This window comes from Syngnathus typhle, linkage group LG11 (genome assembly GCF_033458585.1).
Source record: "Syngnathus typhle isolate RoL2023-S1 ecotype Sweden linkage group LG11, RoL_Styp_1.0, whole genome shotgun sequence".
Lineage (NCBI taxonomy): Eukaryota > Metazoa > Chordata > Actinopteri > Syngnathiformes > Syngnathidae > Syngnathus > Syngnathus typhle.
This window is the reverse complement of record NC_083748.1, coordinates 6,663,888-6,684,656: the sequence shown is the minus strand read 5'-3', so window position 1 is coordinate 6,684,656 and position 20,769 is coordinate 6,663,888. Positions and strand designations below refer to the sequence as shown.

The following is a 20,769-nucleotide window of genomic DNA, read 5'->3' as shown; positions in this document are numbered from 1 at the left end:
CAAGGCAAGTGTAGTTTAGTGTGGCCTGTAACAACAGCGGATATAAAAAAAAAAGTCTACACACCCCTATTAAATGATCTGGACTTTATTATTAGGGTAGTTAGAGGCACTTTAAGCGGTGGCAGTTATTTTGGGTTATTTCTGAGCCACGTCCTCAGTCACAAGAGGGTGTGCACACTTGTGCAACCAAATTATTTTTACATTTCTTTGGAATCTTTTTTTTTTTTAATTAAAATTATTTATCTTGGTCTCATTTTTCATATCACAAGGGAAAACGCCATTAAAAGGGGTGTGTAGATATTTGACAAAACGGCTTGTGCGAAGAGAATGTGCCTGTCTTTGGTGTCATTACCGAGATGGGTGTTAACAGAGTTGCAGGCAGACCACAGAGGTCTATTAGCAAGGTTTTAGAATGCTTGTCATCTCTGTGCTGCCGAGAGAGTTGGAAGCTAATTCAAGTACCACAGCGTGCTCTTCTGAAGTTACATTCTCCAATTTATTTATACTATTCATGCATCATTCATTTATTTCTCAGACATAGTCGTAATAGATATTTTCCCTTTAACCTGAAAGTTTAGTTGGCCAAAAATGATTGAGTCCATAAAGTGACTACAACTAGCAAATGCTTGTCAATGTGTCTACTGTGCAGCTCATTAATTTTGCCCATCTTCACGACGACCCTGCAAAATTCCGCGGTCTTATCTTCATCTCTACCCTCTTGAAGGAGTATCGTTCACCAGTTCGCCCGTCAGTCAAAATGTACCAAGTCCCCCAGTAGATGCCGTTTGTCACACCGCTGTAGCGCCCCCGGTAGTAGCGCCCGTTCAGATTGGCGGCCAGGCAGGCATCGAACCACCAGCCGGCCCCGTAGTAGTGACCGCAGTTTCCGGCAGCGTAGCGGTCGTGATCTCTGTCAGTGGTGCTGAAAGATCTGCCATCGTGGTTGTAACGTTTGCTGTAGCTCAGTGCATTGCCCGCATCGCCGGAATACTCACGGGATGTCAAGCGGTACCTGTTGGAGAACAAGGTCATTTCAGGGCTACTAGAAAAGATGTTTTCAAGAATCGGAGCGTGTGTGTTTTGTAAACAAAGACGCACCGCTGTTCCTCTGCGGCCACTTTGAAGTTGTTGTAGGTGGCGTGGCGCCTCTGCTGGTGCCAGTCCTCCAGCTCGATACGAAGTTGGTGTTGACCAGTTGATGTAAGCGCGTGCAGTGCCGCGTTGCCCAGCCAGTGCTCCCCTTGCGGATTGCCAAAGCCTTCCCGGTATTCCTGCCATGTCCTGTTGAAGTCCACTGAGCCGTCCTGACGATTCTGGATCACCGTCCACCCGCCCCCCGTCGTCACCATGTCACATTTAGCCTGAGCCAAAACAAAGGCTTTGATATTCCAAAGCCCGGGTCTAAAAGAAGCAGGGGGCACTGGGGGTCCGTGTGTGTGTTTAATAGGTGCGCTACATGTGAAATACCTCCAGCGCTGGTCTGTGCAGGTCAGGCTGAATGGTGTAGATACCGTTCTCTTTGATCCCCAGCCTGTAAATCTCCGCACAGTCCTGAGGATGCAATCTTTCCAAAGGGGTGACTGGCGAGCAGAGTTGGATTTCATTTCTTGAGTTTGTCAAACCGCAGTCAATAACACACATGGCTTTAGCCTGCTCTGTAAATGTTTATTTAGTCAAATCAGGCTATGGGCCACAACTATCTTTAATAGGGCTTTTTGATTGAAATAGTAACCATGTCAGCAGGGTGGGGTAAAACCCCATTAAACTATGTAACGGAGTATCGCGTGGGTCGAGGACAAGCCCCTTACTTTTTGCTTGAAGATAGTGAGTTTACGTTCAAATATTTTCTCAGTTTGATCCTGGCATCAATGGAATAGTCCATAGACCAGAAGAAATTGTTCTCGTCCTAATTGCACCAACATAATAAATTGCCGGGCAGCACTGAATGAGTTCTTAATTTGACAGCGGTCAATAGTTGAATCTGTGTATATGCTGAAGACATAACATGTGTTGTGTTGTATTTTCATTCGAGTCTTGGTTGTGCTTTGACGATGTCACCTGTAGGATGATGATGGGTGATGCTCTTTAGGAAAATAAGTAGGTCTTTCTCCCTCTCTCTTCCTATGGCTGCAGCCTCTGTCAACGCCGAGACACACGAGGTTATCAGCATGCCTCAACGCTCATGTCACGTGTGGAAATGGAATCTTTTTAAATGTGCCTCATGTCTCGAGCCATCTGTGCACATTTGTTTCCATCCTTCCCAATACAGTTACATTCTGATGCACTCACCTATGACCTCACTGGGATTCTGCTTACTCCGTGTGAGGGAGTGAGTGCACAGGCATGTGTGTGTTTGTTCACCCATTTGCGGAGAAGAGGGAGGTGCATAAAAATGCACGGTGCATACCCAGTCGTTTAGCCATAGCCCCGAGGGCCTGGCCGTGACAGTGGAGGTCACACTCTGTCAGCACGGCTGCCATTAGCGCCAGGATGGCCCCCAGAGAGTTGCTGTCCTGGTCAAGCCAAGCGCCCCCTGTTTCCTGGAGAGACAGCATGCAGCGCTGCAGCTGAAGCAACCGCTTCTTCACAACTCCGTCCTGCAAGACAATAGCAGCCGTACTTTCAAATGTACAATACCGGCGAGCGTTTTGTTTCCCTCATCCAACTGTTGTCGCCTGAGCTCAGCACAAAGCATCCAATGAGGACATTTCTGAAGCACAACTAATTTTATCTTTCCACCGCTCTTAGGTGCTGCTAAATTTAGCAGGCCTTATGTCCTGTGGGAAAAGACCATCTCTGGCCACAGTGCTGTTTGATTTACCAAAGAGAAGCTATCGCTCACCTGTGGCTGAACCTGAGGGAAGTCCGACCTGTGCTCCACTTTCCAAGGAGCGTCCGAGATGGCCGCAAGCGAGCCGCCCTTCCTGCAGGGCTGTTGACCCTCACATGCGCCACTTCCGATTCCGGTCGCAGGTGAGATGGGAGCTGCCACCAAAGTGTCCCTGCAGGCAGGCTGTGTGCAGTCCCCAGATGCCTGACAGGAGAGAAACACTCCCGCAGACAGTGACAACAGAGCAAGCATGCCCGGTGAACCGAGAGGAATCATGAGCAAATTGAGATGTTGCTCCTGGAAGCCGAAAGTGATGTTTGTCCGACTTGGAGGTGTCTGTCTTGTTCTCGATCTTTGCAAACTTCCACTCTTATCGCTTTTCAGGATGTGTTGCTTCTTTTCGTGTTGGCTGGATTATCCTCTGATTTTAGATTCTTCTGTAGTTGTCCTCCTCCAATTGATTTTGTCATCTCTTTTTTTTCTTCTTCAGTGCATCTCCGTCTTGGTCATCCTCTCTCTCTTGCTCTCACTCTGCTTTGGCTCTGATTCCTCGATAACTGTGACACGGACTAATGCACCCACCCCCCTGATACGCACACACACGTGCACATCCCACTAATTCCATATATTGGCTCTTCTATGTTTAATATTTTTAACAATAACGAATTACAACATGGGATGCAAATAATGACAACCTGTAATTCATATTGTAAGCGTTAAGGGAACATTAAGCATTATTTTATTCACTATATATATGTTAAATTCCTTGGACGAGTAATGGATCACTAGAATTTTACCCTGACAAAAAAACAATTTCAATATTGGTCAGGCCTAAAATGAAATTGAATTTCTTTCAATGCCGACATTCTTGAACCAGGTTATGCCTTCTGGATGGGGGGGATTCAGCAATGTAGCAGATGCTTCGAGAATGTGGCTCTATTAGCCTAGACATTCATGTCATCTCCTCACTCACCTTCTTTTGTGTAGCAGTGTTTTGTTCACAAACGGACTTCCGAGATGGTCATAAAGACGGCCTTGATGAATAGGTGAGAGAAGGCAGGAATTTCTCCCAAAGCATCAAAGTAGGGCCAGTTAACAAGATGCACCAACAGTAGTGACACACTCACATTACAATGGAAAGATTCATTTGACAGAAAAAATAGTCCTAAACCACAATATCTATCCATAGTTGCTTAGAAATCAAGTAATTAAACAATGAGGAGTTGGAGTAGTGACGTCTGACCTCACAGAATTGTGTGTTTGTTTAATACACTACATATATATAAATTCAGTCATTTTATGTTTAGGACGCATGAATATAGAATAGAATATAGAATAGTCATTGTCACACATGTACAACGACATTTAAAAAGTGCCGACCGATCAGTGCATAAAATAAAAAATAAATAGAATAAAAAAAATAAAAAAATACAAGCTAAAAACAAAAAAATATTAGTTCCTCATACTCATGGGAGGCCCTCAAAAACTCAATATATATGATCTTTTTTTGTGAAAACCTATAGGTTCAGAGAAATCAAGCAAAGTCCACAGTCACATAGAATCAAATGGACTCCAGAACAGCAATGAACTTGTCATTTAAGCAAGTGAACACTGCCACCAAGTGGTGAGGGATGACATTTCTATTTGTTTTTCATTCTCTTAGAACAAACCATCACAATATATTCTCTGAATATATTCTATTCAACCTCACTTGGGTAATAGCGGGTCGCCAGCCAATTGCAGGACACACAAATGAATTATATCACTATTATATTTCTCCTTTAAAAATTCTCTCTCTCCCTTGCTATTTCTCTCATCCCTGCAGCGAAGCGATTTCTACGTCACTCGCAGTGACGTCGATGTGGGCGGGGTTTGGAGAAGGAAGTGAAAGGAGAAGAGAAGATCCAAGAAGGGAGCGTAGCACAAACTTGGCTCGCTGGTTGGCTAGCTTTTCGACAAAGTGCCAAATTTGCCAAGTGATTATAAGCAGCCGCTTCTGTCTATAATATTTTTTCTTTTAATTGTTGCCAAAAATAGTTTATACGACATCGATTTTGGCAAAGGTTTCGGTGCCGGGCGAGCTAGCTAACGTACCGCCTAGTTAGCTGTCAGCGATCAACAGTAGCTAGCTCGTTAGCCAACACGTCCCAGCCGGCAAGAAGACCAATTCTGTGTTACAATCGAAAAGTAAGTGTTGTCATTTTGCGATTGTTAAATGTGGAATAACGCGAATCGTGATGACTCTGCTGGGACTAACGTGATTGTGGAGTGGGGGCTGTTTGTCCAAAAACAGGCCTTTGGGCCCCCACTTTATCAAGACGGCAGGACCAAGTCGTATAATCATAAAAGGTGTTGTCTAAAATGTAAGGATTTGGGACAATGACAATGAAAATCAAATGAGTACCTAAACGCATGATATAAAATGTATTCGGATATATTTCAACGTATTCTAGATCCAAATTTAAAATCGTGTGTTTTTCTGTTGCCACTCGCGAGGGAGACTTGTTTATCTGTGCATGTCAGATTTCAATTCAAGTATGACTCACTGAGTTCTCGCGAAACACGCTGTTCATCAGATGAGACCAAGTTATACAAGAATGTACCAACACCTGGCAACCATCATGTTTTGATGCGGAGACATGTCTCTGTCATTTTAGTAGAAGGAATCAACTTGCAATACAAGAAGCTCTTGTGTCGTGTTGACGCTCAACTTGGATTACACGTTTCAAATTCTGGATCAGAAATTGTTTTTCCCATTTCTCATGCTTGATTCTTACAATGTAATAGTAATAATGACTACATGGGCTTGAAAATCACATGATGGCTGACATTACACAGTCAGCAGTTGAGCTCTAGCTACAAAACAGATTGAAATAACTTCACCCAGTTACCAGCATGGTTGTCTAGCATTCAGTCACCCCCTGCTCACTAAGCACTTTGTCTTGGAAGTATAAACTGAAGCCGGCTTCTGTGGATAATAAAACTAAGTGACGTAATCACGACATGTGACATGGAGGAAAGAGAATAGGGAAGATTACTCAATAATGCAATTATTCAAATCCAATTTCCCCTCAAAGCAGGAATAAAGTATCTGTGTCACACCATTTATCATTCTTAACGGTGATAAAAGTGTTAAAAGAAATCGCAGTGCTGCTTTGAGAGACAAGTGACCCGAGTGGTTTTAAAAGTAAGAACGATTGATTGCAACAACACATGTCTGGCTGATAACGTCGAGTAAAGCAGCCAACATCTGCTTTTAGAAGACTTGTTGCTGTCTGGCAGTCAGACATGGCAAACATGTGCATGTATGGAAGCCAGGTTCCAATCTGTGGGAGCATATTTGCACAGAGATAAAATTCAAGATACAAATATGAACATGGACAGCTTTTTGTTTGTTTTTACCCCCCACCCCCCGAAATCTCGAATCAGATATTTGAACAGCTTGCTTGCTGGTTTCCTCGATTAAAATCAGAGTCAATATTCTTGCATTCAGGACTAAAGTTTAAGTGCTGGCTAGGAATGTGAGGTGAATGCTGAAATCGAAATTAAGATATTTCAATTTATCACACTTGAATGGTGTTCTGTATATCTTAAAAAAAAAAAAAAAGAAGTCAAGCACAGGTTGCCTAATATGTAACTGCCGTTTCTTGCTCAAGTATTTCATGACTACTCATTGTTTTCTGTTAGGGTGATTTGGCAGCGTGCATACTTAATTGTTAAATCAATCAATAGACTGTGTTGTGACAGAAGTAGTGGTGGTGCGTAGAGGAGTCATGTGGTTCTCGTGATTTGTCCGACTTCCATAGCACATGACTGCATTTCACAGCCCATTGGCTTGATTGTATCTCGGTCACATTTACTTTTACAGCCTTCTGATTTTTAACGCAGAGAGATCATGGCAAACCATTTGTACTTTGTTTTCAGCAGCTCTTTGAAGAATGACCTCCAGGAAGAAAGTGCTCTTGAAGGTCATCATCTTGGGAGATTCCGGGTGAGTTGGAGTTTTTCTCTTGGATTTCTTTAGCTGTCGGGTCTAATTCTAATATCTGTTGTTTCCCCACCAGCGTCGGAAAGACGTCCCTCATGAACCAGTATGTCAACAAGAAGTTTAGTAACCAGTACAAAGCTACAATAGGCGCAGACTTTCTCACCAAGGAGGTGATGGTGGATGACCGACTTGTGACCATGCAGGTTTGTCGCCACTTGACACGCGAGAGTGACATCCTATTCATTCCCGTCCACAGCGTGATTCGATCCTTACGGTTAGCACTAATGAGTCGTCAAATTGTCGGTGTCCATTTCATCGTTCAGATCTGGGACACGGCTGGCCAGGAGAGGTTTCAATCGTTAGGTGTGGCATTCTACCGTGGAGCGGACTGCTGCGTGCTGGTGTTTGATGTGACCGCGCCCAACACCTTTAAAACCCTGGACAGCTGGAGGGATGAGTTCCTGATCCAGGCCAGCCCTCGAGACCCCGAGAACTTCCCCTTTGTGGTGCTCGGCAACAAGATCGACTTGGAGAACAGACAGGTAGGCGTGAGGGATGACGTCACCGCCTCGTTGTTGCCCTGGCGACAGACCTTCACTTGAACGTCCTTCTTCTTTTCGTCTGTCAGGTAACCACCAAAAGGGCTCAGGCTTGGTGCCAGAGTAAGAACAACATTCCCTACTTTGAGACCAGCGCTAAAGAAGCCATCAACGTAGAGCAGGCGTTCCAGACTATCGCACGCAACGCCCTCAAACAGGTGAGTTTCATCAGAGTGGGATTTACAGGCAGCTGACTAAAGTCCTGTCATCTGTGTTCACTATAAAGTATCTGAACACTGCTGACCTGGCCCTTATTCCAACTTTCTAGCCGAAATGAATGTCAGGCCTGTCGTGGTATCGGTGTGTTAGTATCAGAGCATTTTTCGAGTACATGAACATACTGTGTTGGAAAGGATTAATGACCTTGAAGTTCATTACAATGAGGAACACTCGATTTGTTAGACGAGTAAGAGGGTAAGCGGTACGACTGTATTTGTGCTTTGTCATTTCTTCCCACCATTGTTGTCTTGTCTCTCTTGTAGGAGACCGAGGTGGAGCCCTACAACGACTTCCCGGAGCCCATCAAACTGGATCGCAATGACAGACAGAAGCCGCCAGGAGGCGGTGGCTGCTGCTGAGGAACAACCTGGAACATCTCTCTTGGCTTTGGGCAGATCAGTCACCTGCACCTCGCTCCCAGGGAACGGCCTTCCCTGCAAGTCTTCCTCCTTCATTTCATCCTCCTTACGCAATAAGAAGTCGCTCACAGGTGTACCGCCTCCTTCTCTCACTTCAATTCAAAAGTATCTTGATGAACTTTGTGTACAAAGATCACACAAGAGGAGAACAACCCCCCCCCCCCCCCCTCACTGACACTCCGCAGTGAGCCGTCAACTTGTTGGGCCAGATGAAGGCACCATGTTGAAACCAATTGGGAGCATAACCGGACTGATTGATGTGATGTTGGCTCGGCTCAGCATCCCAAGAAGCCTGTTCGCTTTTTCTGTCCTCTTTCCATTGCCTGTCAAAAGTAATCGTCTTGAACTATATCTATCCTAATATCTGTATATAAAAATGACATATTTGAATTGGCGGATGTTACATCTCAAGCCAATCTGAAACACATTTTTTGTTTTGTTTTGCACTTTCTTGCCTTTATATGTTCTAATTGTAGAGGGATGACTGATTTTGGGCAACATCTGCCACTGAATACATGCCTTTCCTGTGAGGCTAATATATTTCTTGTGACTTTTCTTTGTTAAAATTTCCCTGTTGAACACGTTGATTGTATGGCCTCCTCCAGTACAGACTTTTAACTGCTTCTCACTTCTGAAAAAAATATGCATCACACCTACACGTCGCTCTTCTCACTTATCGTCGTGTAGCTCAGGGAGGCCAAGTACTTCACATTTTTAATGGACTGTGTGTTACGGTGTGTAGATGAGTCTAAAGGCTGATAGATGGATGAAAAATGTCAATGACAACAAAATATTCATCTTTCTGCCATGGTATTATTCCTTCTCCATGTAAAATCACTGCAATGCCAATAATGTTGTTAATGGGAATTTGAACATCAAATAAAAGATCTTGAATATATCTTCTATCATTCTTACTCTTTATTAGTTACAGAAAAGGAAATGGGCTGTTAACCAGCTTTATATGACTGTGTTTTACGTTCTTTGAGTTGGTGTTAAATAAATATAGATATTAAATATAGAAAACCAACTGGCTGATTGATTTGTTTTAATTGAGAGGGGAAAAAAACAGCAAAAGCATTTCACTAGCTGACCAGGAGATGGCGACAGCGTGGCATCTGAAGACCATGGATTGTTTGTTCTGCTATAGCCTAGGTGACTGATTCACAATTTGGTTTTGTCTGATATCAGATATTAAATAAAGAAAGCCAACTGGCTGATTGATTTGTTTTAATTGAGAGGGAAAAAAAACAGCAAAAGCATTTCACTAGCTGACCAGGAGATGGCGACAGCGTGGCATCTGAAGACCATGGATTGTTTGTTCTGCTATAGCCTAGGTGACTGATTCACAATTTGGTTTTGTCTGATAATAGATATTAAATAAAGAAAACCAACTGGCTAATTGATTTGTTTTAATTGAGAGAAAAAAAAACATCAGCAAAAGCATTTCACTAACTGACCAGGAGATGGCGACAGCGCGGCATCTGAAGACCATGGATCGTTCTGCTATGCCGGTTTAAAAAAAAAAAAAAAAAAGTAATTAGCTAGGGGTCAAAGGTCAAAGTTTACGGTTCAAAGTTCACCCAGGGGTCAAAGGTCGGTTCAAAGTTCACGGGGTCATGTGCACATTTTTGATTTTTAACTAGAGTTGAAAGTTCAGGGTTCAAAGGTCACCCAGGGGTCACCACGGGGTCACCACGGGGTCACCGCGGGTCACCGCGGGGTCACCGCGGGTTCAAAGTTCAGGGTTCACTTTTTTTTTTTTTTTTTTTTTTTTTTTTTTAGGTTAACCTTTATTTAACCCAGTGCTTCTCAATTATTTTCTGTTACGCCCCCCCCTAGCAAGAAGAAAACTATTCGCGCCCCCCCTCCCCACCGTGACTATCCTAACTTGTCTTGTAAGTCGTAAAATGTTGCACTGTCGCAAACGTGACAGAAGTAACAATGAGAGCGCCACTGCCCCCTGCTGTAGTAAACGCGCAATTACACTTTATTCTAGTACTGCCAAGAAAAAAGCCTGTTCCCCAGGGTCACACGCGCCCCCCCAGGAATAGCACCGCGCCCCCCAAGGGGGGCGCGCCCCACTATTTGAGAAGCACTGGCCTAGGTGACTGATTCACAATTTGGTTTTGTCTGATATCAGAGATTAAATAAAGAAAACCAACTGGCTGATTGATTTGTTTTAATTGAGAGGAAAAAAAAACAGCAAAAGCATTTCACTAGCTGACCAGGAGATGGCGACAGCGTGGCACCTGAAGACCATGGATTGTTTGTTCTGCTATAGCCTAGGTGACTGATTCACAATTTGGTTTTGTCTGATATCACACATCCAATAAATCAAGCCTTGGAACGCGACCATGTCAAGTTGGTTCCGAGGAGCCAGTTAACATGGGCAAGTCACATCAATGCAGACCCTCGCCGGGTAATTTAGTGTTGGCTATATTGAACATTACCCGGCGCTGTATCTGTGATACTATAGCCCAGCGGTTAATACGGCGTAAGCCTATACATAATTTCTTTGCATCACGATTTCAAATCTTACTTATGACTTTTTTTGTGTGTGTGTGTTTGCTATTTCTTGCAACTTGTCGGAAATGCAAAGGAAACATCTCGTTCAGCGTTTTTATTCTCAGTCGCGAAACACAAAACTGCGCAAGTCGCCCGACCATAACAGTCGTAACTCGAGACGGGGAGCAAAATAACATGGGAGTAACTTGACATGCGATACCTGCTCCTCGAGTTCCGTTACCTTTGCGGAAATAACTCGAGCAGAGAGCGGCTACTTCCGCCTTGTAGCTGCTTTTCCTGACACATCAAAATGGTGAGCGTCACTCTACATATTTGCCCCTCGATGACTTTTCACTTCTCTCCGAATTTTAAACGTGTCTTCTGCCTTCGACAAATGCGTCATTGGCGTTAACGCGTTGGACAGAATGTAGCCCCACTGCTCTCATTCAAACATGCTCGACAGCTAATTAGCTAACAGGCTAATTGTAGCTAGTCGACTCTTTGGTGTTATGTGTGTGTATATATTTATCATTTAATCCAAACAAGGTCGACTATTATCCTTTGGAGGCAACGTCTCTTAGGACAACGATAAAGGATTGCGACTATGATCGTAAATGCTAGCAAGCTAAAGCTAACAGCTGCTGTCATTTGACCAGCCTCTACAGTGCACTGACTCCAAACACAGTACAATGGCAATTGAATTACCATCAACTTTTTAATTCTTCACATTCTGTTTAAGTTGTTAACGTAATATTCTAATGGTCTTCAGACGGCCACTTTGCGGCCCTACCTGAACGCGGTGCGAGCCACACTACAGGCCGCCTTGTGCCTGGAGAACTTCTCTTCTCAGGTGGTTGAGAGACACAACAAGCCCGAGGTGGAAGTACGGTGAGTGTGTTAGTTTTCGCTTCTTTTCAGGGCAGTTTTGTGAATAACTCTGTCCATCTCATGTCCACCTACAGAAGTAGCAAGGAGCTTCTTCTCCAGCCCGTTGTTATTAGCCGCAACGACAAGGAGAAAGTCCTCATTGAGGGCTCCATCAACTCGGTTAGAGTCAGCATCGCCGTCAAACAGGTGAGACTGGCCGGCGCCCACGTCGTGGTCTCTCATCCCGCGTGATAACATACTTGGTTGTCGTATCCGCCAGGCTGACGAGATCGAGAAGATCCTGTGCCACAAATTCATGCGCTTCATGATGATGAGGGCGGAGAACTTCTTCATCCTGAGGAGGAAACCAGTGGAGGTGAGCAGAGCTGCTTGAACATGTGACACTTCTAGCTTGAATATTGACCAGTAGTTTAGTTTTTTTTTTCAGCTTAACCCCTTTTTCATATAAACTGATGTATGGTTTGCCAAATGTTTGTGTTGTTTATATTGATTGTCGCATGTTCAGGGTTACGACATCAGCTTCCTGATCACCAACTTCCACACGGAGCAGATGTACAAACACAAGCTGGTGGACTATGTCATTCACTTCATGGAGGAGATCGACAAGGAGATCAGCGAGATGAAACTGTCCGTCAACGCCAGAGCTCGCATCGTCGCTGAGGAGTTTCTCAAAAATGTTAGATTTCAACCTTAGTAGTGCTTTTTATTTGCTAAAATGATGTCAAAGTCTAATACATTTTTGTTTTGCAGTTCTGAAACAGAAGAAACATTCCCCTCGAGTGTCAGTGTGAGAGAAGACATCATCCAAGATGACAAATATAAATAATATTTGTACTGTGCTTCTTCTTGGTACATTTCTAAACCGTGTTGATGAGCACAGGCTGGATGTGTATTCCTTGACGATTGAAATCCTTTGTTTTTTAATATATATTTTATTGTGCTATGCTTTTTGTTACAATCGTGATGCAATCAATTGGTGCATGATATGTCTTATTACAGAGTCCAACCTATTGTAGATTGAAATTATCCAAAATAATAAATATACTCGCGAATAGGGAAAATGAATGTTTTTATTTACCAAGCAGAAAAACTTTATTGACATTTATTTTGAAAGAGAGCAGCAAGGCAAAGTACACTTTTCACAATAATCGTGTACATAAACCATTATAGAATAGAACAGAATAAAATGTAATAAAACATGAAGATTACAGTAACAATTTGACAAACATCTTTAGATTTGCTTTTAACAGGCACCAATCTGAACACATCAGTGAAAACATATTTGGAGTAAACATTGGGGATGGGCACTGTTAAAAGCAATGGTGTGGAACTGATTAACAATCATACAACAAAATTGGTTCACCGTAATAGTTCACCCTAAAGTCAAACACCCATCATGTATGATAATAACACTTGTTTTTTGTCCATCACAGTAAAAGAAAAGCCACAAAATCTTACCCCAAAGATGATTTTTGTTTCCAGGCATATCACTGACATTCACGTCCACATCTGGAACATTTCGCAAAGACAATACATGTTGAAAAGGCTCATTAAAAAGTCGGAGACCTGAAAAAGCACCAGTTACACCGTCACCACTCCTTCTGATAGCACACCAAACATGCATAGTATCATTTCTACAGCTGATGACAGACAATGTTTCCTCAAATAGTGGGTACCACGCTCCCTCTAGTGGCCTAGAAAAGAATGACTGCCCAAGTCCAGTTCAGTTGCATTAAACTTTCAGGACATTTCTAATACATCATAAGAATTGTGTCCATTTATGAGGTCGCTTGACATTTGTCCAAATCTAAATGACTTTCTGGCCACTATTGTTTTGTTTCAATGTTCAAACTACTGAAACACAAACAGTTCCTTCTTTCACCCACAGCAAGACTTTAAGTGAGCGCTTTTGCCAGTGCTACGTAGTAATAAAAACACACACGTTCATTCAGAAAGTTCCCCGCCCATGGAGTAGTACAAAACAGGATGCCGGTGCCAAACGTCAACAGCGAGCGTCCTCGTGAGGCAGTCGAGAAGTCACACGAGAAGCGTCAGAAGTGCGTCGGCACGGTTTTCAGAGCGGCCTCTGTGCTACGCTGCACGTTCACATTCTGCAACAGCCACGGTTTTTGACAACAACAGGGAAATAAAACAAATTGATTTATTACATTGCGTCTTTCCAAGACAAGAAATACAAATGGGCATTAATACTGATCATGATCTTTACAATGAAGATACATTTAACATGACAATTATAAGAGGTTAGAAGTTGTGTATTGGCTTCATGGTTAAAATATAAGACAGACACTGGAGGAAGATGTTTGTAAAGCATCTTTCAAAGCAAGGATGGAGGCGCGTGTGTGGACATCAAGTCGGCCTCCTGGCTGAGATGAGTCTGGGTAAAAGATAATGCGGTAAGGAGAGCTAAATCACTCCTGATTGGTCACGGCGGGCCGCTTACGTACCTCCGGTCTCTCTCGGTGCGTGTTCACGGCATCCACGCCCAAATAGATGGACTCCACCTTGCATCCTGAGAAACGAGACGCCCGTCAGCCGTCTTCAACACGGCCGTTTGAAGATGATGATGAGGAAGAAAACTTACCGTACGCCAGTGGGGTGAGTTTCAACACCGTATGTAACGGACACTTCAGATAAGGCAACTCGGCTGCGGAACAAGACGACGCAAATTGGACTTCAATAATAATTCAATGAATAATTGTTGTGATGCATCTCCTCAGCGTGTGTCATACTTGCGGTCTTGTCTAAAAAATAAGCGAGAAGGCAGCGCATCACGGCCTGGTGACAAATGACCAGAACGTTCTCCTGCCTCTCCAGCTCCATGATGACGGGCTCCAAACGCTGCACCAAGTCTTCGTACGACTGTGAGAAAAAAAACACGGTGAGAACGCAATGCATTCTTTTTTTTTTTTTTCAATCTAGCAGGTCCATCGCTGACCTCTCCTTTTGGATAGCGGTAGCGATATTTGTCCTGGTCTCTCAATGCAAACTCCAGAGGGTAATGCTCCTGGATCTCTTCATACATCATCTCCTCACACACGCCCTACGAGATGAGAGGAAACGATGAGTTAAGGCGCCTTAAAATTGTACGCAATATTCTACTCACAGCGTCGATCTCATTGAGAGTTTTCCACTGTTCGTACGGCACGCCCAGACACTCGGCTGTCTGGATGGTTCTCTTCATCTGGCTGGTCCACACTTTCAGATCTTTGATATTCTGCTCCTGGATGTACTTCCTCAGACATTTGGCATACTAGCAAAACGATACCAAACACGACAAAGTGTCAGAACGTTGACCGTTTTGACGTTGTTGGGGGCTTCGCACCTCTTTCCCCCGCGCTGACAAGGCCGAGTCGCCTCCGATGCGTCCTTTGATGTTCAGATCGCTCTCGCCGTGCCGACTCAGGTAGATGGAGCGCGGCGTGATGTGGATGTTCATCAGGTAGTACACGATCCGGCTCTGGATGTGGTCCTGCACACGGTTCACCAGGTAACGCCGGCCAACATCCATGATCTTGATGTAGGGCATGTCCCTTTAAGATAAGACGGTGATTTAAAAAATGCTTTCAGTTATATTTTTACTATTCAGAGGCCAACGCAGAAAAGATCGGTTGTTCCGTCACCTCACCTGTCCAAAACCTCGTCCAGAGGCTGATAGGACGACTCATAGCATTTGATCCTCTTCATAAAGTCTTCAATGGCCTCTTGAGTGTCACAGTGGATGTAGTCTGGGTTGCCGAGTTTCACTTGCTAGCGCGAAGAGTAAATCATGTCGGGTTCATTTGCATGTAAATGGAGACGCCATGATGATAACTCACCACGATGTTTTGCGCGATGACGTCTGGGTCTTCACACACAGACTCCACAAAGAACACCTGCACGCACGATAAGTCACTCAGTCGAAGGGCTCGTCTCACAGCCGCCGAGTGTTTACCTTGAAACCGTTTTGCTCGGCAAACTTGACAATGGCCCCTCGTCTTTCTCTCGTCGTATTGGTGGCGTCAAATACCTGAACAGGTAGAGAAGGAAATGAATCATCCTTGAGAGCTTTGTTGTTGTTTTGAAGAGAAGAAAACACTCACGGCCACTTGCCCTCCTTCAACGCTGAGGTACTGTCGAATGTCGTTAAGAGCTGCCATTGCACAGTTACTGCAGGAACAGGAACACATACTTTCCAGATGCAGCTCTACAAGAGAAGACATTGAAGCTAAATGATGAGAGAAACTATACTCACCGTCTGATTTTTAAGCCTTCTTCATTATCTGGACTGAAAAACTCAAAGGATTTGTAGATCTTCACACACTCTCTACGGTACTGGCCCACATTGAACTCTGTTACACATTTAAAAACAAACAAAAAAATGTTGATGCTTACAGAAGCTGTTGCTCACGTTTCAGTGACTTAAATACCTTTGGTGGGCACTCCGATCCAGTTTAAGTACCGCGTTAGCTTCTTGGAGATGTAGGTCTTCCCTCGAGCCGGAAGGCCCACTGTCACGATGAGGGTGGGGCAGTTGGTCATGCACACTGTCAAAAAAAAAAAAAATCCATTTCTGCTCACTCAATGTTGCTCCATTGTCAACTTCACTGTGAAAGTAAGACGAGAAGTCAGGAAGCGACTTACAAGACAAGGGAAAGAGGACACGTGACGGAGATCACCACAAGAGATGATTTAGCATATTTAACTGATTGGTTGAGAGCAACTTTCAACGTACATTTGGAGAGTGTGCTACTTTCTTTATCAAACTACAATCACGATAAGCTTATTTTTTCCTTGTTAGGGGATCTAAAATGTTTACATGATAAAAATGTCGCTTCATGTCTGAATACACATTAATTTCGGTGACGATGGATAGCGTTTTTCTAAGATTAGTTTTTAATCACACAATATGTCATCATAATTTTAATACTTAATTAATACTTATTTAATTAATTTTAATTAATTAATTCTTAATTTTAAGCTTAATTCAACCACTGCCGAATATTTGCGAGGAAAAGTGAGTAGAGAGTGGACTCGGTCCAATGACTGATGCAGTAAAAGCTGCAGCTGAAACAGCAGCACAACACGCAGGCAGCGCTTGACTCAGCAAAAACAAAAAGGGACCTGCAACAGAGGCATCCAGATGGGAGAGGAGTTGGCAGAGTGCGTTTCAAAACAACCGATGTTGTGCACAAACTCAATTAAGTCCAGTTGAAGAAGCATGTGACCATTTGCGTAAAACACATCAAACGCATACAACTTGAGATGACTTCGAGGAGACCTTTGGCTGCTGCATCTTCTTACCACGTCTCTGTGGAATGTGGCCGTTCTTGCCCGGTATCCAGATCTTCCTCAGCGGGTTCCGAGTGAGCTCCCGCGGGAAGCCTTCTACTAGATACTGCTCGTTGTCTAACATCATTCACGACGATGCTGTTCCTGCTGCTGTCTACAAGTAACTCACTAAAAGCTCGGTTCTGCGCGCACTGAGGCTGCGGGGGAGAGGATGTCTCATATGAGCTGAGGAACAGCAGGTTGTCGTTACCGTAATGACTGGTAGAGTGCGCAACAAGAATGGATGAGCGAAACAAGATCGTTTTCTACCTCAAATGTGTCAATAAAACATCCGCAGGGTGATATTTTAAAAGCACTAATAAATAAACGGTATAAAAAACTGAGAATACACAAAGGGTTTCTGGTGTTCAACAGATTTTACCGTAAAGACGAGCGAGAGACGCAATAAGAAAACGTTTGACAGGAAAAACAACCTTCGCGTGAACTGGACGTGGACAGCGAGTGCATGAGACGATCTTGGCCAATCAGAGAACAGACCGGAAACCTGGCAGCCAATGAGCACAGCGGAGCGCCACAACAACCAGCTCGTGCATGACAGCTTGCAGACCCAAGATAAAAAACAAACAGAACCTCAACATTTTTACTCGTGATTACTCTTTAACTTCACGAATGAGTCGCCTAACAATATTACACGTTTAAATATTTACTTTTTATGTTTGATCAAAGTCGAATTCATTTGGATAAATAAGAGAGAGATTTTAAAAAGATTTTGTAACTATAATGTGCATTTATTTTTAATTAGTGACTCATGAAATGAATGCAACTCGGTGTCGTTTCGTCACTTACATGTAGGGACACCAATCGCCACTAGGTTGTGCTGTTTCACCACTTTCACATACAGTAACGTCCACTGCATTTGTTTGGAAGACAAACAGTACGGAATGCACAGATTTAGCTAGCCCAAATTAAATTGCTATGGACTGACACCTTTGAATTATAGCTCAATAGGTAAGGTTATTGCCTATTTAAGAAGGTTTGAGAAAAACATATGGATTTGTTATGTTCAGAAAGTGTGTGTGTGTGTGTTTGTGGGAGCAGAAATAAAAGGAGGTGGGTGTGTTCCTCCCAAATTCCCTCAAGAACACACTCACTGACAGGAAGGGACAAATGGCCAAGATCTCAAGTCTTAAGTAGCAAAGCATCATTGTTTACATTTCCATTTTATCTCTGCAATTTAGGACCAAAGGTATGTGCCTCTTCAGTTTTCAATCATGCAAATTGTCTGCAAAATAGAGTATTGAAAATCAATCTTCCGAGATGTTTAGCATAAAGAATCATTTAGTTACATCCTGTTTTGCTCTTTTCTGCTACAAAATGGGAAAGTAGGAAGCATGACGACACTCCAGGGGCAAAAATATTGTCACATATAAGTAGCAGCAATGAGATAAGGATGGGGGAAGGGGCTGTGAACAAAACAAATCCATATCAGAATTTAGCCAAAGATACAAAGACAACAACAATGACTTTACGTTTCCTTACTCCACAAGCAAAACTAATGCGGAGAAATCACCACAGTGGCATTCAACGTGTGCCTAATATAACAATAGCTCCCATCTCCAGATGTAAAAGCGGCCATAATAACGACACAGTGCACGCGTGCGCAGACGCAGCTCTGCCACAAGCCTATAATGGGATTCAGAGCGAGCGGGTGAACTTTCCCCCAGATTCTGCACAGACTCCACCAGAGAGGGAGGAAACCAGCCAGCCAGAGGGACGAATTATTGGCATTATTCATAGAAGCCCTGATAGACACAAATGCACCGATAACAAAGGCTTATACAAAAATAGACACCAAAGCTGGAATATCCTCTTGCCCTTCCTCTGCATCACATATGTGGCAAAACCGTCTGGATGCCTTTACTACCGCCATTGCGTTAGCATGACCAGCAAGTCATTAGGAGTAGATTAAGGTGAGCAGAACACAGTGCCATGATGCCAGCTTGCATGTTGTCAGTCCAACATATCCTTGGGCTCACCATTATCGTGTATTCGCCAAGCACGTCGTCATCAGGCATGTCGCATAGTGCAGCTATTTTCCAGCATTCCCTCCAGGCAATATGAATTACATAATGCAGTGACAGCCTGTTTGTATTCAAACTGACTCATTGGATTATATAGGACGCAGTACAAAAGACTGCTGCACACTTCACACTTGCCGTTTAATCTGGGCAGATAAATGAGGTCATAGTCCAAAGCGCACATATATCAACTTGTACTGCACAATATGCACGCTTGAGATGCCAACTCATGACCTCTTGACCTCTGAGTACCGCTTAACGCCCTAACTGGGAATCGTCAGACCCAACCCCTAATTTGTGTGAAACCTGAACACTATGCAAAATAAAAATAACTCTCATACAAAAAAAATGCCATATAATTAGAACACTGCTGGCAACCAGCCGAGGGTGCAACCTGCCTTTTGTTTAAAGTCATAATTAATAATCAATCAAAACGGGTCTCATTGATGACTTGCTTGAGTTTAGGAAAAAGGGAATCAAAATATAGGTCAGGTGAGTGGAGATTTAGAGAGGTTAGGCTCCTCTCAGCCAGGAACTGTCAGATGCTCAGGTGAAGCAGCCAGGGGTTGTGCAACTGCAACTATTCATCTTTTCTCATGCACTAAATGAAGCAAACGTCACAGAATCTCTTTGGCCACATTGAAAGAGGGCGGGGTAAACTTTGAGATTGAGATATATTTTTCCACCAGCTTCAAAACTTTTATGACCACCTTTGAGTGACTATTTGCAAAGCTGACCGGTTGTGCCAACATTGATGTGATTCAAAAGGATGCCTCAAAAGGACAAAAACATGTCACTTAAAAAATGAGATTTTAGACACCTTATCCACAACACCAGCTTGCTTCCTTGTTTGCAGACTCAAGGTTAAAAAAATAAATCGCAATTGGCAACACTTGACAACAAAGCCACAAATTGTGTACGAAGCAAATGACCTCATAAAGTGTCGTCGTTTTTTCGTTAAATGTAATTTAGAGTAAGTGGGCGTTTTCTGCTCGGTATCCGGAATCGAGCCTACGTGACACACGCCTGTTTACTTCAGCTCGCTGCTACTCGAAGCTGCACAGCTGCCGCTCCAAAAGCTTCCACTCTCCCAATCATAGCCAATAAAAGCCACAGTGCAGATCTTACCTGCCCCGTCCCGCGTGTTTCTTGGGTGGCAAGAGCCCCTCATAATCCGGCTTTGGTGCTCTAGTTCCACGCGTGGAGATAGTCAGACAGTGAGGGGTGGAGAGGGGAGGACATCCACACTGGCGGCTGTCGCTTGTCGGGGCAGCAATGAATGAAGAGCGCGCGCGCGCACCCTCCATAACACGCCTCCTCACGTAAAGCAGCGCACGCGCACGTTTGCTTGTTTTTGTTTTGCGGATCGCGCACATGTTCGTTCTTTAACCGCCCCTCATATTCTTGTGTCCAGAACATGGAACAGATAAACAAGAAAAATAATAATAAAAAAAAAAAAGAATAAATAAATATTTTAAATAAATAAATAAACACAAAAATAAATAAATAAATAAATAAATAAATAAAACTGTTAATTATTTGAAAAGTAACTTTAAAAATCTGTATCGATACGTCAAATTATTAACGTTACTAACATAATTCTATACAATTTATTATTGATTTCACATTTATTTGAAAAAAATATTGTAACTGATTTATGTAGGCATAATGTATTCCCATTCTCAAAAGTATGATTCAACATAACAGTAACACTAAGTGTTAAATAAAATAAACAAATGGAGGAAATGCTAGCTCATTCTTAAAATAAAACTATTCATTATATATAAACAATATACAGTACCAAGAATGATTTCACCAATAATCTAATAAAATGACGGAATCATAAATAGATAAACTAAATAATGTCAACGATTTACTATTATCATATTATAAATGGAATAAAGAAATTTAGAAACTCGATCAAAAAGCCTCCATTAAGGTGTACAGGGACTAA

The 20,769-nt window shown here is 43.1% G+C and overlaps 4 protein-coding genes across 8 annotated transcripts; 2 read left to right on the top strand and 2 right to left on the bottom strand.

Moving 5' to 3' along the window:
* Positions 1-204: 204 nt before the first annotated feature.
* si:ch211-157b11.8 (fibroleukin) lies at positions 205-3,548 on the bottom strand. 2 transcript variants are annotated; one of them, XM_061291664.1, is made up of 7 exons: positions 2,843-3,548; positions 2,408-2,597; positions 2,059-2,136; positions 1,468-1,580; positions 1,099-1,361; positions 996-1,012; positions 692-931 (listed from the first exon to the last, which is right to left on the bottom strand). In XM_061291664.1, the coding sequence occupies exons 1-7, from the start codon at positions 3,104-3,106 to the stop codon at positions 825-827; spliced, it is 1,032 nt and encodes a 343-aa protein (XP_061147648.1). In that variant the 5' UTR covers positions 3,107-3,548; the 3' UTR covers positions 692-824. The 2 variants fall into 2 exon arrangements, with proteins under 2 accessions (XP_061147647.1, XP_061147648.1); XM_061291663.1 differs by having other exon boundaries at positions 205-1,012; positions 2,843-3,538.
* A 1,130-nt stretch (positions 3,549-4,678) lies between these two features.
* Positions 4,679-8,953, top strand: LOC133162456 (ras-related protein rab7-like). 2 transcript variants are annotated; one of them, XM_061291666.1, is made up of 6 exons: positions 4,679-5,017; positions 6,758-6,821; positions 6,895-7,021; positions 7,142-7,360; positions 7,447-7,575; positions 7,900-8,953. In XM_061291666.1, the coding sequence occupies exons 2-6, from the start codon at positions 6,769-6,771 to the stop codon at positions 7,993-7,995; spliced, it is 624 nt and encodes a 207-aa protein (XP_061147650.1). In that variant the 5' UTR covers positions 4,679-5,017; positions 6,758-6,768; the 3' UTR covers positions 7,996-8,953. The 2 variants fall into 2 exon arrangements, with proteins under 2 accessions (XP_061147650.1, XP_061147649.1); XM_061291665.1 differs by having other exon boundaries at positions 4,680-5,017; positions 6,755-6,821.
* A 1,769-nt stretch (positions 8,954-10,722) lies between these two features.
* On the top strand, positions 10,723-12,509 carry arpc4 (actin related protein 2/3 complex, subunit 4). Its single transcript, XM_061291325.1, has 6 exons — positions 10,723-10,873; positions 11,330-11,448; positions 11,523-11,634; positions 11,708-11,803; positions 11,954-12,124; positions 12,199-12,509. Exons 1-6 carry the CDS (start codon positions 10,871-10,873, stop codon positions 12,202-12,204), a joined length of 507 nt encoding a protein of 168 aa, XP_061147309.1. The 5' UTR covers positions 10,723-10,870; the 3' UTR covers positions 12,205-12,509.
* pfkfb4b (6-phosphofructo-2-kinase/fructose-2,6-biphosphatase 4b) lies at positions 12,501-20,103 on the bottom strand. Of its 3 annotated transcripts, none has more exons than XM_061291322.1 (14): positions 19,944-20,103; positions 15,876-15,992; positions 15,701-15,797; positions 15,549-15,615; positions 15,401-15,475; positions 15,285-15,341; positions 15,095-15,216; positions 14,792-14,999; positions 14,573-14,719; positions 14,405-14,509; positions 14,199-14,328; positions 14,051-14,113; positions 13,914-13,978; positions 12,501-13,843 (listed from the first exon to the last, which is right to left on the bottom strand). In XM_061291322.1, the coding sequence occupies exons 1-14, from the start codon at positions 19,984-19,986 to the stop codon at positions 13,784-13,786; spliced, it is 1,356 nt and encodes a 451-aa protein (XP_061147306.1). In that variant the 5' UTR covers positions 19,987-20,103; the 3' UTR covers positions 12,501-13,783. The 3 variants fall into 3 exon arrangements, with proteins under 3 accessions (XP_061147306.1, XP_061147304.1, XP_061147303.1); XM_061291320.1 differs by lacking the exon at positions 19,944-20,103 and adding an exon at positions 16,750-17,057 and having other exon boundaries at positions 12,501-13,559; XM_061291319.1 differs by lacking the exon at positions 19,944-20,103 and adding an exon at positions 16,750-17,043.
* Positions 20,104-20,769: the final 666 nt, after the last annotated feature.

Coding starts and splice junctions, on each gene's coding strand:
- pfkfb4b (XM_061291320.1), bottom strand. CDS start 16,864: ATGATGTTAGACAACGAGCAGTATCTAGTAGAAGGCTTCCCGCGGGAG. Junction 15,993..16,749: donor CCACATTCCACAGAGACGTG/GTAAGAAGATGC, acceptor TTTTTTTGACAG/TGTGCATGACCAACTGCCCC. Junction 14,720..14,791: donor TGTCAGCGCGGGGGAAAGAG/GTGCGAAGCCCC, acceptor TCGTTTTGCTAG/TATGCCAAATGTCTGAGGAA.
- LOC133162456 (XM_061291666.1), top strand. CDS start 6,769: ATGACCTCCAGGAAGAAAGTGCTCTTGAAGGTCATCATCTTGGGAGAT. Junction 6,822..6,894: donor ATCATCTTGGGAGATTCCGG/GTGAGTTGGAGT, acceptor TTTCCCCACCAG/CGTCGGAAAGACGTCCCTCA. Junction 7,022..7,141: donor ACCGACTTGTGACCATGCAG/GTTTGTCGCCAC, acceptor TTCATCGTTCAG/ATCTGGGACACGGCTGGCCA.
- arpc4 (XM_061291325.1), top strand. Junction 11,449..11,522: donor AAGCCCGAGGTGGAAGTACG/GTGAGTGTGTTA, acceptor GTCCACCTACAG/AAGTAGCAAGGAGCTTCTTC. Junction 11,635..11,707: donor TCAGCATCGCCGTCAAACAG/GTGAGACTGGCC, acceptor CGTATCCGCCAG/GCTGACGAGATCGAGAAGAT.
- si:ch211-157b11.8 (XM_061291663.1), bottom strand. CDS start 3,106: ATGATTCCTCTCGGTTCACCGGGCATGCTTGCTCTGTTGTCACTGTCT. Junction 2,598..2,842: donor TCCCTCAGGTTCAGCCACAG/GTGAGCGATAGC, acceptor ATTGTCTTGCAG/GACGGAGTTGTGAAGAAGCG. Junction 2,137..2,407: donor GGCTATGGCTAAACGACTGG/GTATGCACCGTG, acceptor CGGCGTTGACAG/AGGCTGCAGCCATAGGAAGA.